At 47.9% G+C, this 16,178-nt stretch overlaps 1 protein-coding gene across 13 annotated transcripts in view; it reads left to right on the top strand.

The window, feature by feature from the left end:
- Nucleotides 1-5,847: 5,847 nt before the first annotated feature.
- The window catches only part of MYO18A (myosin XVIIIA), a 100,304-nt gene continuing 89,973 nt past the window's right edge, over nt 5,848-16,178 (top strand). For 4 of the 13 annotated variants that reach the window (XM_070478778.1, XM_070478777.1, XM_070478776.1 and 1 more), the window contains exon 1: nt 6,273-6,759. In XM_070478778.1, the coding sequence (XP_070334879.1) occupies nt 6,497-6,759 (263 nt within the window). In that variant the 5' untranslated portion in view covers nt 6,273-6,496. Of the gene's footprint in view, nt 5,958-6,271; nt 6,760-16,178 lie in introns of those variants that run through there. The other 9 variants (XM_070478787.1, XM_070478786.1, XM_070478785.1 and 6 more) reach the window with 5 other exon arrangements.

Below are 16,178 nucleotides of genomic sequence, written 5' to 3'. Positions count from 1 at the left end.
AATAAGATTTCCATGAGTTCATAACTATTGAAACTTTGTGATGGATAATCAGGGGTTTGTTGTCTTATCTTGTTTGCTTTTGTCTGTGTTTGAACTTTCTCAAAATAAAACTTTTTTTCCCCTTTTCTCTACACAGGCTCTTCATTGCAGTGCATGGGCTTCCTTAGTTGTTGGGTACAGGCTTAGTTGTCCCTGGGAATGTGGGATCTTAGTTCCCCAACAGGGACTGAACCCCCATCCCCTGCATTGGAAGGTGGATTCTTAACCACTGGAGCACCAGGGAAGTCCTCAAAAATAAAACTTTTCAATATCATTTCAGAGATACACTCCTTTATTTTGGGCTGACCTTCGGCAGGTGCTCTCTTCCAAGAATTTAGCTTCAAGTTCCCTAAAGAGCATTCTCCACTCACATTCCAAGTGTCTATGCAAGAGAATAAAGGATCTTATGCTAATAAATACATTTTAAGGAACAGTATTCAATATGCGTTCTTGTTATCTGAACGTTACTTGTTAACAGGCAGCTATGTGATTCTGTGGGCTTGAAATAAATAGCTTGCCTAGGGATTTTCCTGGTGGTCCAGGGATTAAGACTTTACCTTCTAGTGCTGAGGGTGCAGGTTCGATCCCTGGTCGGGGATCTAAGACCCCACATGTCTCACAGCCAAAAAACCAAAACATAAAACAGAAGCAATATTATAACAAATTCAGTAAAGACTTTTAAAAAAAATGGTCCACATTAAGTATATATATATGTATATATATATTTTTAAAATGGCTTCCCTACCCGCAGTCCTCTCTGGAGGGTCATGTTGTGGTAGCTTACTATGTGACAGTATCATCTACATGCTGTACATTGCTATTTCTCCTAAGCCTCACAGTACCTCTGACTTACACATTATTACCAGCCTCCATTTTATAGATGTGGAGAGTCAGAGAGATTAACAAGGGCAGACATCTGTTAACCATTTACGATCTGTCAAGTACTGGGCTAATTGCTTTAAATGAATTTGCTTGTTTTATCCTTACACGCTTATGAGGCAGGCACTATAATTATCCCCATTTTATAGATGAGGCAATTGAGGCTTGGAGAGGCCAAGGAGCTTGCCAACAGCTGCTAGACCAAGTGTTCCATTCTGCCCTGGACACAGACAGCCAGTCGCGTGATTCAGAGCAAGCATTCCGGGCTCCGCTATTTATTAGCTGGGTGGCCTTGGGTAAATTATTTCATCTTCCTCAGCCTGGTTTCTAATGTGCAAAATGGGGATAAGAACATCACCTCCCTGGTGGGATGGTGGGGTAGGGTGTGTGTGGGGTGATGGGAGGGAGGCTTAAGAGGAAGGGAATATAAGTATGCATACAGCTGATTCACGTGGTTGTACGGCAGAAACTATCACAACACTGTAAAGCAATTATACTCCAATGAAAAAAATAATTAAAAAAATTTTAAAAAATATAAAAAAGAACATCACCTCTATAAGAGGGTGAGATTGAGCACTAAATGAGACAACTCCAGCTAAGGGGTTAGCATGATGTTGACCTACAGTGAGGGTTCAATTGTTGTAATCAATTTTTATTATCAACGGGCTTCTTGCTCAGGGCGCTTTTCCACTCAAGTCAGATTGCTTCCGGAGCTTAGGAATTTTCTGGAAAAACCAGCCCTTCTGTGGTCATCTGAGCTATTTTATGTGGACACTACTGTGCCGTTTTTCTGTGAGGGGTGGACGGGGCTCCACTTTTACTCAGAGACGGGGCAGGGGTTATTCTGATTTTTGAGAAGTGAAAGGTTAAAAACAAGTGAGCTTGAGGCAATGTCATTGTGGGTGTTGCCCTGGTGTTTCGTTCTTGCCGGGTCTCTGAAATCAGTTCCTGGTTCAAGCTAGAGGAGCTCTTAGGAACATCATGTACTGCTCCAAGTGCCCTGATGTGGACACACATAAATAAAACAGATGTTAATATCTCCATTTGTTCACTGCCATGATATAGGGGGAAAAACATGGGCTTTGAGCCTTGGGAACCTCAATCTGAATCCCGACGCTGCCACTTGGAGGCTATTTCCTTAGCTGAGAGTTGGGAAGTTCATGACAATAAAGCTAAATGTTACAGAATGCTTCCTATATGCTGGGCCCTTTTTACTCATTAACTCACTGAATTATTTAAAAAGTTGGTAAACTTTATTTTTTTAAGGCATTTTATTTTTTATTTTTTTGACTGTGCCACATACCATGTAGGATCTTAATTCCCCTACCAGGGATGGAACCTATGTTCCCTGCAATGGAAGTGTGGTGTCCTAACCACTAGACTGCCAGGGAATTCCCTTTAAAGCAATAGCAAAACTGAGCTCAAAGTACAGTGTTCCCATAACACCCTCTTCACCTCCCCACACACAGCCTCCCCACTGCCAACACCCTGCACCAGAGTGGGACAGTTGTTAGATCTGATAAACCTATATAGCACATCATCATCACTTAGTCTATAGTCTACTTTAGGGTTCACTCTCAGTGTTGTACATTCTGTGGGTTTGGATAAATGTATCAGGACATGCATCCATCATTGTAGTATCAAATAGAGTAGTTTCACTGCCCTAAAAATCGTCTGTGCCCTGCCTATTCATCCCTCCGTTATCACAACCCTGAAAACACCTGATCTTTTTATTTATTGTCTCCACAGTTTTACCACAGAGTTGGAATCATATAACCTTGTCACATTGACTTCTCTCGCTTAATAATATGCATGTTCCACCATGTCTTTTCATGGCTTAATAGTTTATTTCTGAATAAGAATACATTATCTGGGTGTATCTCTGTTTAACCATTCAGCTACTGAAGGATATCTCGGCTGCTTGTTCAGTGTTGGCAATTATATATAAAGCTGTTGTAAACATCCGTGTGCAAGTGTCTGTATGGATACGTTCTCAAGTCCATTAGGTAAAGAACAAGGAGGACAATTGCTGGGTCATATGGAAAGAGTGTGCTTAGCTTTATAAGAAACTGCCAAACTGTCTTCCAAAGAGGCTGTACCATTTTGCATTCCCATCAGCAATGAATGAGAGTTCCTGTTGCCCCACACTCCCTCTAGCATTGGGCGTTGTCTGTGTTCCAGTTATTGGCCTTTCTAACAGAAGTGTAATGGTATCTTGTTGTTTTAATTTGCAATCCTCTATGACATGGGTACCTTGGACAGCAAGGAGATCAAACCAGACAATCCTAAAGGAAATCAACCCTGAGTATTCATTGGAAGGACTGATGCTAAAGCCGAAGCTCCAACACTTTGGCCACCTGATGCGAACAGCCAACTCACTGGGAAAGTGCTTGATGCTGCGAAAGACTGAGGCCAGGTGGAGAAGCGGGTGACAGAGGATGAGGTAGTTCGATTCCATCACTGACTCAATGGACATGAGTTTGAGCAAACTCCTAGAGATAGTGAAGGACAGGGAAGCCTAGCGTGATGCAGTCCATGGGGTCGCAAAGAATCAGACTTAGCGACTGAATAAAACATGACGTGTGATGAAGAACACATTTTCAAATGGTTATTTGCCATCTGTATATCTTCTTTGGTGAAGTGTATATTCAGGTTTTGGGTACATTTTTAAATCAGATGATTTGTTTTCTTATTGAATTTTAAGAGTTCTTTGTATATTTTGGATAACAGTTCTTTATCAGATGTCTTTTGCAAGTATTTTCTCCCAGTTTGTGGTTTATCTTCTCATTCTCTTGACATTGTCTTTTATGAAGCAGTTTTTAATTTTAATTTTAATGAAGTCTAGCTTCTTATTCTTTCTTCTTCTCATCAATTCTTTGTTTCCGAAATTGTGCCTTTGGTACTGTATATGAAAAATCATCACCATATTCAAAATCAGCTAGGTTTCCTCCTATGCTACTTTCTACAGTGTTGTGGATATGTTTAGGTCTATGACTCATTTTAATTTTTGTGAAGGGTGTAAGGTATGGGTCTAGACTCTTTTTTTTTTTTTTTTTGCCTGTGGAGGATGTCCAGTTGTTTTAGCACCATTTGTTGAGAAGACTAAATTCATTTGATTTTCAAACTAAACTTTGAGGTGGGCATTTTTAGCCCATTTTTTCAGATAAAAAAACTGAGGCACAGAGAGGTTTTTGTAAGTAACTCAGAGTAACACAGGTAGACATGACAGAGCTGACATTTGATCCCAGGCAACCTGACTCTTGAGTCCATGCATTCAATCCCTATCTATAAAAATAATGTCTTCTTAATATGTTTGTTGTGAGGAATAGAGATAGTGTTTAGCACATAGTACGTGCTCAGAAAGCAAGTGTGATAGTCATTGTGCTACCTAGCTTCCCAGGTTTCATTGAAGTGTCGTGTCCTCAGAGCGGCTTTCTTTCATTCTTTCAGCCAAACGAGCCATCCATCATAGCATCATCTCATCATCCAAGGGATGACAGTGTGGTGAATCCTGTGTGCATGCTAAGTCGCTTTAGTCATGTCTGACTCTTTGCTACCCATGGAGGGAGCCTGCCAGTCTCCTCTGTCCTTGAGATTCTCCAGGCAAGAATACTGAAGTGGGTTGCCACACCCTCCTCCGTGGGATCTTCCTGACCAAGGGATCTTTCTGACCCAGGGATCGAACCCACGTTCCCTGCGTTGGCAGGCAGGTTCTTTATCACTAAGGCCACCTGGGGAGCCCGTGGTGAATCCTACTGCAGTCAAAGTTCACCCCTCAGCCTCACCATGTGAGTTCCCTACCGAGAGGGTCCAAATCTGATATCTCTGTGTTCCTGAGTGCCTGGTGCTGCCCTCGGCACTTAGCAGGGTCTCAGCAAAAGTGTGCTGAATTAAGTTTGGATTGCGTGCTATTCCCTTATTCAAGATGCACATTCTGGGTGTGGTCTCTTCCTCAGAATTTCCCAGCTAATACTCAGCTCTTAGCTCCTGAATCCTCTTGCTTGAACCTTCCCTGGTCTGTCAGGTTGGGCCACCTCTGTCTGGAGAATTCCGGGTTGGGCTGTTTACAGAGGCAGCTGCCCTTGTCTGCTGCACCCTTTTTCCTGCACCACCCGGCTGTTTCTTCCACATTCTGGGGTACCTCCCTTCAGCGTGGACACGGCCTGTAGAAGCGCCCACCTCTCTCTCTCAGCTCAAGACATAAGCCTTTTCTTGGAAACCTGATCTCTAAGTGCCTCTGGCCTCTTCAGGAGAGTCTAACATTCCTTCTCAAGGGGTAGAGCAGCTCACCTGATATTGACGGGACCTGAGGACCCAGGGGCAGACCTCATTCCTAAGAGCTTCTGAAGCTGTTAATCTTGGTATTGTTGGGCTCCTTTAGGGAGTGCGTGCCACTTATGGTTATCACCGCTGGGTCTTGGTTCACTCCCATAGACAGCTCCACCTGAAGCATGCCTCTCTCAAACCAGCCCACCAGGAATCTGGGGGGTACATCCTGCCAGTGCCCCCTTGGCAGCCCCTGCTTTGGACTGAGCCATACCGCATCCTCCAGCATCATCGTGTGTCTGCCTCTGCAGAGCTGCTCTGGGGAGATGTGACCCGCAAGACTCAACTGGACAGCACTGCCCCGGGAAGGCAGCCTCTTGAACACCGCCAGCAGAGTCCACGGGCACCCGCCTGGGAGAGGGCCTATTTTATACACTCAGCGTGACCCCAGTGCCCGCCCTGGGCGCGCCCAGCAGCCTCGGATGCCCGGTGCAGAGCAACCTCCAGGCAGGGCCTCTGGGACCCTCACAGAGGTCTCCAGGGCAGCGCCCGGTGCCCGCCTGGCCCGCTCTGGAGGCGCGCCCAGGCGCTGCCAGGAAGGCCGGCCGTTTATCCCCGGAGCCGCCAGCAGGGAGCTCCCTTTCGGTTCGGCTCGCGCGGCCGCGGGGGGCGGTGCTGTGCTGCGCCGCGCTGCGCTCCTGCCCGGACCGGGCCGGGGCCGCTGGATGCCGCGTCTCCGCTCCTGCTCCTTGCCGGGCGGGCTCCGGCGGCCGGTGAGTGCTGGGCGGCGGGGGCGACCGCCCGGTGACCGGCCGGGCCCGGGGTGGGGGTGGAGGGGCGGCGGGGCGGGCTCGGGCCGGGAAGGCGGGCGGGCGGCGGGGCCCGCCGGCTCCTCCTCCTCCCCTCCTGTCCCCTGGAAGCGGCGGCCCGGACTCCCGGCTCCGGTCCCTGGCCGCGCTGCGCAGCTCGGCGCCGGGGACGCGGGGCCGACCGGGAAGCGGGGCGGGAGGGCGAGCTCCGGCCCCTTTGCCTGCTCGAGCGGCGCGGGGAGGCCGGGCAGGGTGGCCTTCAGTTTGGGAGGGTTCGGGACTGGGGGGAGCCCAGGTGGTCCCGAGCTGCGGGGTGCAGGCTGCAGCCTAGGGTGTAAGGGGGATTCTTGAGGCCAGGCCCAGGCCCCCCACCCTCGACAGACTGATGGACCGAGGTTCGGAGGAAGAGCCCTTTATCCCTCCCAGCGGCCTTCAACCCTTTCATTGCCAGGCCGACACCGGGCTCGTCTCAAAGGAGCAGCTGCCAGACAGCTGGCAAAACAATGGAGACCCTGCTTGCCTGGGCCCCCTCTCCTTGGGACAGAACATGGGGGTGGAGGGGGGTGAACCGTACGCTGCGGGGATCAGGACGTGCAGGCTGCCCCCTGCAACTGGCTGCTCACCTCGCCTCTCCCTGCCAAGGGGTGGGGTGCGTGTGGGAAGGTCGGCCCGCCTGCCCCAGGCCTCTGGGAGAGACTGACCCGACGCCCCGCCCTGAGAACCTGTCATGCCAGTTGCTTCACCAATGGGAAGGGGAGGTGGTAAGGTTCGCACCCCCCCACACCCCCCCCATCCCCACCCCCCCCCCCCCCCCCCCGCACCGCCCTGTTGGGGGTGCTACTGGTACCCAGCCTGGTAAAGAGTGGGTGCTGTTCCTGCCTGAGATAAGGCCTGCAGGGACAAGGCCTGCAGGGACACACTGCATATTGGGGCTTTGTTGGGGGTGGGGTGGAGTGGGGGTGGGGGTGTCACCCGGTTGCAAGGCACGTGTGTCCTGCTGATTAGTTGGAGAGGCTGCCAGTAGGAGGGGGAGGATGCGGGAGGCTGCCAGCTCGGTTTTGAAGTGGTGCTTCTTTTGCCTGGTCACTTGGCCAATGGGGCAAGTGTTTGGCAGTGTCCTGGTGGTTTGTGTTTATGCAGGGAGGCCTGGGAGGATGCTTCCTGGGAGAGCTCTCCTGCCTAAGGTCTTCCTGCCCTCAGATGGTCCCCCCAAATTATGGAATTGCATTTGCTCCCCACTTCACCATGGCAATGATTAATGTGGGTTCATTTTGTCTTTTGGAGTGCCTGGTATGCTGGTGGCTGAGGAGGCCTGGTAAACCCCTCATGTAAATAGTTAAATGAGCTGAGTGTGCATGCACTGCAGTCAGGCTGGTCTGGGTGGAAGGTCGTCCAGGTGATTAACAGCAAGATCACCTTAGCAAGACATTGAATCTAGATGGTCAAGCTGCCTTTCCAGGTGCTTGCCAGGTCTGGAGCCCTTTTCTTGGGCAGGTTGGTATCCTGTTGTCATGGCAATGGGCTCCACCTTGCCTCCTGTCCTCCACCCTCTTAGCTCAGAAGTTGCTTTCTATTTGGGGATATTGAAAGCTACTCTCCTGAGGTCTCTGGCTTCCGGACAGACCTCACTGGCTCTTTGTCAGTGGCCTGCCACCTCCTTAGCTTCCCCTCTGTCCTTTTGTGATGAAGACTTTCCAGGAAATATCCTCCTGGTTGCTGGACATGACTGGTTATATATAGCCTCGGGTGGAGGTGTGCTTGTGCATTTGGGGTTAGGAACATTGAAGCTGGGGCTCAATTCCAGGAAGATGGTGGGGGAAGCTATTGTGTTGGGGGGTTAGGGGAACGAGAAGGGTCACAGGTGAGAGTGCAGGGTGGGTGAGGGAGGGGGGAATGTTGATTGTCACTTCCTGTGGGAGTTTTGAGCTTTGAACAATCGATGACCTGGCTCCTGGCAGCTCTGAATATCTGGTTTGTTTATAGTCTCTTGGCCTGGCTCAGGTGCCAGGGTGTGTGCCCGAGGGCTTCCTCTCATGCTCCAGGCTGTCTTCAGAAGCCTTCAGGTGGATATGCACTTCCTGAATCCTGCCTGCTCCCTCAAGCTCCAGCCTGTTGCCTGGAGCCCCCTTCATTGGTTGAGTTTGCCACGGCTGCTCATTGAGGGGTGCGTGTGTCTTCAGAAAGCTGAATCTGAAAACTCCAGGGTCCCCCCAGAGGCAGGCACCTGAAGGTGGACTGGGAGGGGCAGAACTGCAGCTTGTGTGAAAGGGAGAATCCACCCGGCTTGGGTGGAGCAGAGAGCTGCTGGAACTCAGGAAGACTTGATCCAGGCTTGCTGTGTCACACACAGGTCAGGGCAGCAGGGCTTTGCTGACTCTTTCTCAGTCAGAGGTCAGCCCTCTGCCAGACCTCCCTCACCTGGAGCGGACACCACAGACTGGAGCCAGAGCATCCGAGTGAGCAGGGTCCTGTGGGTGGCCCTGGGGCCCAGGCCTTGTCCTAGATCTCTCCTGGATGTGGCGGGTAAAGCCGAGGGGCTCTGGCCCCATGTAGTTTAAACATTTGAGGGGATGGGAGGGCCCAGCCCACGCTGAGCTATGATTAACAGGCTTCTCCAGACTTGGGCTGGGGGCTTGATGGAGCTTTTAAGTTCTGCTTTGCATCAGGCCCTGGGGTTCTTTAAGGTCTGCTCACTGCACCTCCTCACCCCACCCCACCCCCCTTCACCATTTTTTGAGGCAGCCTAAATTAGAGGGTGAGGTGGTGCAGTGGTGGGAGCTGGATTGGGAAGGGTGGGGAGCAGACCTGAAAACCCCACCCCACCCCCACTTTCCTGTCTTTTCTCTTGAGGTAGGAATTGTGTGGCTTGTAAATTATACACATTCCCTTGACATTTCAAATAGTTTACAGTCAGGCAGCAGTTTAAATTGTGGACTGACGATTTTATAGGGCCCAGGGCCCTTTCTCTCAGCCAAGTACTTTAGAGCCACTCACAAGGAATTGTTTTTGTTATTCTCTAGTATTCAGAGATGTCGGATAACTGGGCTGTCTGTCACGCAGCCAGTCAGCGGGAGAGCGGGATTCGAACCTGCCGTGTGGTTCGAATTGAACGAATTGAACGGAATACCTCTTCGGCAAAGGCCACTCAGGCCCCTGGAGATTTTGGAGTTGGACTAGCTGAGGTCTAGAGAGAGGACGGGACTGGTTCAAGGTCACCCGGAGGTGGGGTGTGGGGATGTCAGCTGAGGTTGGTGCCCTGCGGGCTGCGGCAGGCCCCGCTCCTGGCAGAGCCGCGGGGGACCTGGCGGGGCTGCTGGCATCGCTCCCGCACTCGTTTCTCCCGGGACCCGCGGGATGGTTGCGTTCCAGGGGAGACGGTATCGCTGCGGAGGCGCCGCGGGGCCGCGGCTGCCCCGGGCCGGGCCGCCTGGAGGTGCCAGGGTCGAGGTTCCCCGCGCGGCGGCGGGCTGGGCGGGGAGCGGGCGGGCGGGCCCGGCTGACGTCATGTGAGAAGCGTGCAGGCGGAGTGAGCGAGTACACCTGGAGCCAGATAAGCTCCTTGTGGCCCGGCCGTGAGTCACGGGGCGCAGCGGGGCTCAGCAGCACCGCCCGGAAGAAGCTCCGCGGCGGCGACAGGCGTCACCCTGCGCTGTGCCGGGGAAGCCCCCCACCCTGGGCCACTCGTGCGATTGCTCGGTGCGGGCGGGTGAGCCGGTCAGCGCCCCATCGAGGCCTCGGGGCCGTAGGAAACGGCCGCTCAGGGAGGTCAGAGGCCGAGCGAGAGAGGCCGGCTCTCTTGGGAAAGTATTTCCTTTGTATTTATTTATGAGTGCAGTCGGGGGGTGAAAATGGGGGGACTGACCGTTTTAAGTATCCACCCACAGCAGCCAAGTCTGGGCGCCCTGTCTTGAGATTCTAACGTTATAGTTTCCATTTCCTGGGGTTTCTGCTTTGCCAGCTGCAGGGTGACCCATTTAAATCTGTCCCCGACTTAAAGCCACAAGACACCAATGAGATCTATTTTAACCAAGTCCCTCAAGTCACTTTTTTCAAAGCATGAGAAAGCAAGCTTTGAACTTGCCCTTGCAAACCCGTTTACAGCGGTAACGCTAAATGGATTGCTTACTACTTTGTCAAACCTTCCTTTTTTCTCTTTTGAACTTTAAAATCACAAAAGTAACATGCTAAAAAAAGGTTCGATCTGTAGCAAGTCTATAAGTGTTACCCCTCTTTGCCACTACTCCACAGAGAAAATCACGGATATATTTGTATAATGGATCTTTCCAGGCTATTTTTTTTAAACCTTGTCATGAATATTTTATATATTATGTATTTATAGTTTAATACTCATTTTATATAAACAGAATTTGATATAAATTTTCTTTCTGTGGGAAATAAAGGGCATGAAGAAGAAAAATTATACATAATCCCACTATCTAAAGGCCCTAGGCTTAAGTGAACACATGCAGGCACACACACACGTACCCCTACCAGCTAAATATTCTCACTGTCAATAATTAAAACAATATGGACAAAACACAGAAGTCACCTTTGATTCTTTCAAAATCTTTGTCTCTTTACTAGAGTATACATTTTTCTATACATGTGGAAATACTATACATAATACACATGTATATATATGTACCTATATACATAGCTTAAAAGTTTTTAGTAAAAATTATATACTATCTGGAAGCTTTCTTTTTTCATTAAACAATAGAGTATAGAATCTTTCCAGGTCAGTATATACAAATCTACCTCATTTTTTTTTCTCATTCTTTTAAATAACTGTCTAGTTCTATAATTATAGCTATTACCCTAGTGATGGATATTTAGAGATAGAATTTTGCTATTACAAACAATGCTGCAAAGATTAACCCCATTTATTGTGTGAATATATCTATAGATGTCCTATAAATGGAATTGCCCTGTCAAAGAATATATATCTTCAAATATTTTCATAGATATCATAAACCTGCCCTTCTTATATCAATTTATATTCTTATCAACGTGTATGAGACACCCTGCTACTCATCCTCTGATTGATATTATTAATGTTGGTACTTTTTACTAAATTGCTAAGTGAACACAGTATATCTCTGTTTTATTTCACACATCTGTGATTTATTATTGAGGCTGAATACCTGTTCGTGTTTGTTGGCCATTTATATTTCTGCAACTATGAATTGTTGGTCCTTATCTTGGCAATAGTTTTATGGGGCCTCTGGACTTGAGCCAGTGTGATCCAGCTTGGCCCTGTTCTCACTGGATTGCCCTCACTTCTTTGGGCTTTACTTTCCATACACAAAAGTCCTGTCCAGCATTAAGATTGTTTGTCTAGGGACTTCCCTGGCATTTTTGTGGTTAAGACTCTGAGCTTCCAAAGCAGGGGGCACAGGTTCAATCCCTGATCAGAGAACTATGATCCTGTGTGCCTCACAGCACAGTCAAATAAAAAAAAGATTCTATGTCTAGACTTACTTTGTTGTATTTGTGCTGACGGTCTTTTGTGTACTTTATCACCCTCTCAACCATCCCATTTAGATGGCAAGGCTGTGCCCTGCTACTGTTGGGTACCATTTTTGAGGGCTTAGTCTGGGCTAGGCATTTTATGAAAGGTATATATATGTATTTCATTTAATTCCCATGCCTTAAATGGCAGGTACTGTTATCTCGATTAAAAAAAAAAAATGACTTAAGTCATTGCCTCAAGTGACTTGCCCAAGATTGCATCGATATTAACTCAAATTTGTTCTTAATTTTGTAACCTGATACCTGAAGCCTAAACCCTATCATGAATTTTCTTTATCTTTATATTCCCTGCATTTGGTAAGGTGCTTGATAAATATATGTATTTCCCCAACATTTTATCACAAAGCTCTGCAAGCATTTTAAAAAGTTAGAGTTTTACAGAACCTTCTAGATTCTACAATGAACATTTTGTCTGTGTGTGTGCTTAGCCATGTGTGACTCTTTGCAACCCTATGGACTGTAGCCCGCCAGGCTCCTCTGTTCATGGGATTCTCTGGGCAAGAATAGTGGAATAGTGGAATGCCTCCTCCAGGGGATCTTCCTGACCCAGGGACTGAACCCGAGTCTCCTTTGTCTCCTGCATTGGCAGGTGGATTCTTTACCATGAAGCCACCTGGGAAACCACAATGAACACTTTACTATCCTGTTTACCACATCTTTATCCTTTGATACAACCCTAAGCATCTTCCTTTTTTTTTTTTTTTGCCACACTGTGTGGCTTATGGGATCTTAGTTCCCTGACTAGGAATTGAACCTGGGTCATTGCAGTAAAAGTGCTGAGTCCTAGCTACTGGGTCACCAGGGAATTCCTCCATCTTACATTTTTTATGCATCTCAAAGTAAATAGCAGACACTAAATATACCTTGTCCCCAAAACATTAGCATACATATCATAGAGTTCAGTATTTGTTTACAATTCTTTTTGCCTTTTGAGTGTTTCTTCCAATGAAGAAATAGCACCAGTCTTCCTTGATAACTGTTACATCTGTTAACCCTAGTCCTTATCAAGATATGTAACATGAACATCACCCCAGAAATTCCCTCATGCCCTTTCTCAGGCAATTCCCACTCCCAACCCACCCCTGCTTCCCAGAGGTAACCGCTGTTCTGATATTTTTCCACCATAGGTTACTTTGGCTATACCAGAAGTTCATATAAATAGTACCAAACCAGTAGTTCAAGGCTTCTTTTCCAGTCACTCAAGAGATGGAGAATCCCAGGGACAGAGGAGCCTGGTGGGCTGCTGTCTATGGGGTCGCACAGAGTCAGACACGACTGTAGTGACTTAGCAGCAGCAGCAGCAGCAAGAGATGTTTTTGAGATTCATCCTTGTTGTGTGTATCAGTAGTTGTTTCCTTTTTATTGCTAAGTAGTATTCCATCATATGACCCTGTAAATTGAATTGATGCATATTTGTTTTTTAAGTTTTATTTATGCATTTATTTTTGACTGTGTTGGGTCTTTGTTGGTGCACTTGGGCTTTCCCTAGTTGTGGCAAACAGGGGCTACTCTCTACCTGCGGTGCCCGGGCTTCTCATTGAGATGGCTTCTCTTGTTGTGGAGCATGGGCTTTAGGGTGCAGGGCTTCAGTAGTTGTGGCTCTTGGGCTTTGGAGCACAGGCTCAATAATTGTGGAGCATAGGCTTATTTGCTCCATGGCATGTGGATCTTCCAGGATCAAAGATCAAACTGGTGTCTCTTCCACTGCCAGGGGGATTCTTTACCACCGGACCACTAGGGAAGCCCGATACATGCATATTTGAATTGAATGGTCCTTGTCTTCAAAATGCTTTATGTCTTAATGTGATAAAGCAGCTGAGTTGATTGAGTCAATGGTATTTTGCTTAGATTTGGGGGATAGTAGGGTCAACATGGAGAACTTCCCAGATGGTACAATGGTAAACAAGCTGCCTGCCAATGCAGGAGACATGGGTTTGATCCCTAGGCTGGGAAGATTCCCTGAGGAGGAAATGGCAACCCACTCCATTATTCTTGCCTGAGAAATCTCATGGACAGAGGAGCCTGGCGGGCTAAGTCCATGGGGTCACAAAGAGGCAGACGTGGCTGAGCGACTGAGCACACACATACACACACAGGGTCAAGATGATTCAGGTACATATACTAATTTTCATACATATCTTTCCTCCACTTAAAATTAGGAAAGACCTCCTGGAGTAGGGTGAGGCATGAAAAGCAGAGAAGTGGATCAAAAAAAGTTATCTTCACTGGAGGGAATGAGAGATGAAGGGGAAGTCAGTAGAAACTGCAGCCTGAAACGAGTGGGGAGGTAATAATATCATTGCTACTAGAGACTTTGAACTTGAGGACAGGAGATATAGCAAAGTCCAAGGTCTATAGGAAGTTGACAGAACCCAGGTCTCTGGCGAACTAGGCTCTAAGACATAAAGGATTAGCTGCAGCCGTATTGCAGGTCTGACCCTGGAGGGGGACACTGCCAGTAGCTCTAAACGTGGGGCACAGGAGAGAACCCAGGCCACAGCCAGGCCTGGCGATTGAAGGGACAACAGTGAGGAGGGGGGATCTTGTGAGCTGTGCAGATAACAGTGGCAGGACAGGGGGTGATGAGAGAAGGGCTGAAATGGATCTAGTCTCCAGAGGCCCCAAGGATTGGGATGAGAGAGCGGTGACTTTGGCAGAAAGTTAATAAATAACCTGTGTCCACAGGAGACTTCGATATTTGGAATTTTAGAGCTAGAAGAGACCTAGATCATGTCGTCCAACCTTGAGCAAAGTGACAGGTTCAAGGTCCCCCAGTGATTTGTTGGCAGATCCAGGCCTAGATACCAGATCTTCTAACATTTCCTGCCAGCACCGTCCCCTGTGCTCTGCTGTGACCGTCTGCGGTTTCTGCCGGCTGCAATGACAGTGAGGGACAAGCTTTTGCCGAGACAGCCCAAAGATTCTAGAATTCTGGGGGCTGTTTTCCGTTGATACTGCTCAGATACCTAGCCCCCAGCAAAGAGCCAGGATTGGGTAAGGACTGCAGAGTGAGAACTGGAGACCATAAAAGGTGTCTTGGTGGGACAGCATTGGAGGCAGCTGGGTTCTCTGTGGTTGAACTGGGGCTGAGATACTGGTTTGTTCCCTCCAAGTCCCCAAGGTGGGTTTCTTTCCCCATTTCCCCCACACGTCCCTCTGGAACCATCTTCTAAGCTAGCCTTTTAAGAGCATGCAGGTAGTGATGGGTGAGAGGTAAGATGGGCAGTGATTAGCCAGAAATCCTTCATCCTAATATATGGTAGGTCTGTCCACACCCCCATCAGCATTCAGGAGGAGAGGGAGACTCGCTATGTTGAAATAGAGCCCTGAAGAGACAGTGCCTGATCCAGGCACTCCGCCACCCTATCTCAGTCCAGGTGCAGCTGCTGGCCAAGGCTGTTCCTGGGTTTGTACTTCTTGGGCCCTTAGATTTCCTGGCTTCCCACCCCCAGGTACTATGCATGGAGCAGTATGAACTAAAGAAAGGGAACTTCATTTTGTCAGGTAGAAACTGAGGCCAGAGGGGGAGAAGGGTACCTGCTAGGTCCACAGGGAGCTGATGGCCAGATTTCCCACCTCTTTGGATATGCTGTACAACAGAAGAATTCTCTAGGCTTATGCTGCCCAATCTGATAGCCACAAACCACACAGGGCTGTCACATACAGTAAGTCCCTTACTTAAGAACCTTCATGTTGCAAACTTTCAAAGACACAAATGTGTGTTCCAGCCCCTATATGCCAGCTGATGGTTGTATTGTACTACTATACTTTTCAAGGTGCAGTACTGTAACAGTAAACACGTTTTCTTTATTTTGTGTGTTTTTTTAAATTTACATATTTTTTATGTGGAAAGTATTATAAACCTAGTACAATATAGTACTGCATAGCCAATTGCGTTAGTTGGGTACCTAGGCTAACTTTGTTGGACTTGTGAACAAATTGGACTTACAAACAAATTGGACTTACAAACATGCTCTTGAAACAGAATTTGTTCATATGTAGGGTGACTTACTGTACTTGAAATGTGGTTTGTCTGAATTGAGACATGCTCTAAATGCTAAACACACACTGGATTTTGAAGACTTAATATGGAAAAGAGAATGTAAAATATCTCAATATTTTTATATAAATAACATGTTGAGATGTCAATATTTTGGATATATTTACAGTAAATAAAGTGTATTGTTAATTTTACCCATTTCCTTTTACCCTTTTTTTTTTAATGTGGCTGCTAGAAAATTTACAACTCCATATATGACTTGAATTATATTTCTCGTGGACAGTGCTGCTCTAGAAAAGATACAAAGATCTCTCAGGAGCCACATGGGTCAGGGAGCTGGGTGGAGCAGAAACAGTCAACCAGCACCCCTGGGCCCTTGGGCATTCCTGGCCGTTGAAACCTTCCTAGGCACTGTACCTGGGCTGGGAATCCTTCTCAGTAGAATGGGGAGCCCGGAAGGCCCTCTTGGTTGTGAGGATGGGGTACACTGAAAGGAAGGGTCTCTCCAGGGCTTGGCCAGAGCTCACTGCTGCAGAGAGTAAGCTTGTAGGTCTTGGGTCTAGAACTCAGAGCAGGAAGCTTTCATGGAGAGAGAAAAAATTACATTTAATTTCTAATTAGGTGATATGGCCTACTTCTTGTTTTCTGCTGGT

This window comes from Odocoileus virginianus, chromosome 17 (genome assembly GCF_023699985.2).
Source record: "Odocoileus virginianus isolate 20LAN1187 ecotype Illinois chromosome 17, Ovbor_1.2, whole genome shotgun sequence".
Taxonomy (NCBI): domain Eukaryota; kingdom Metazoa; phylum Chordata; class Mammalia; order Artiodactyla; family Cervidae; genus Odocoileus; species Odocoileus virginianus.
This window is presented reverse-complemented; position numbering and strand designations above follow the sequence as displayed.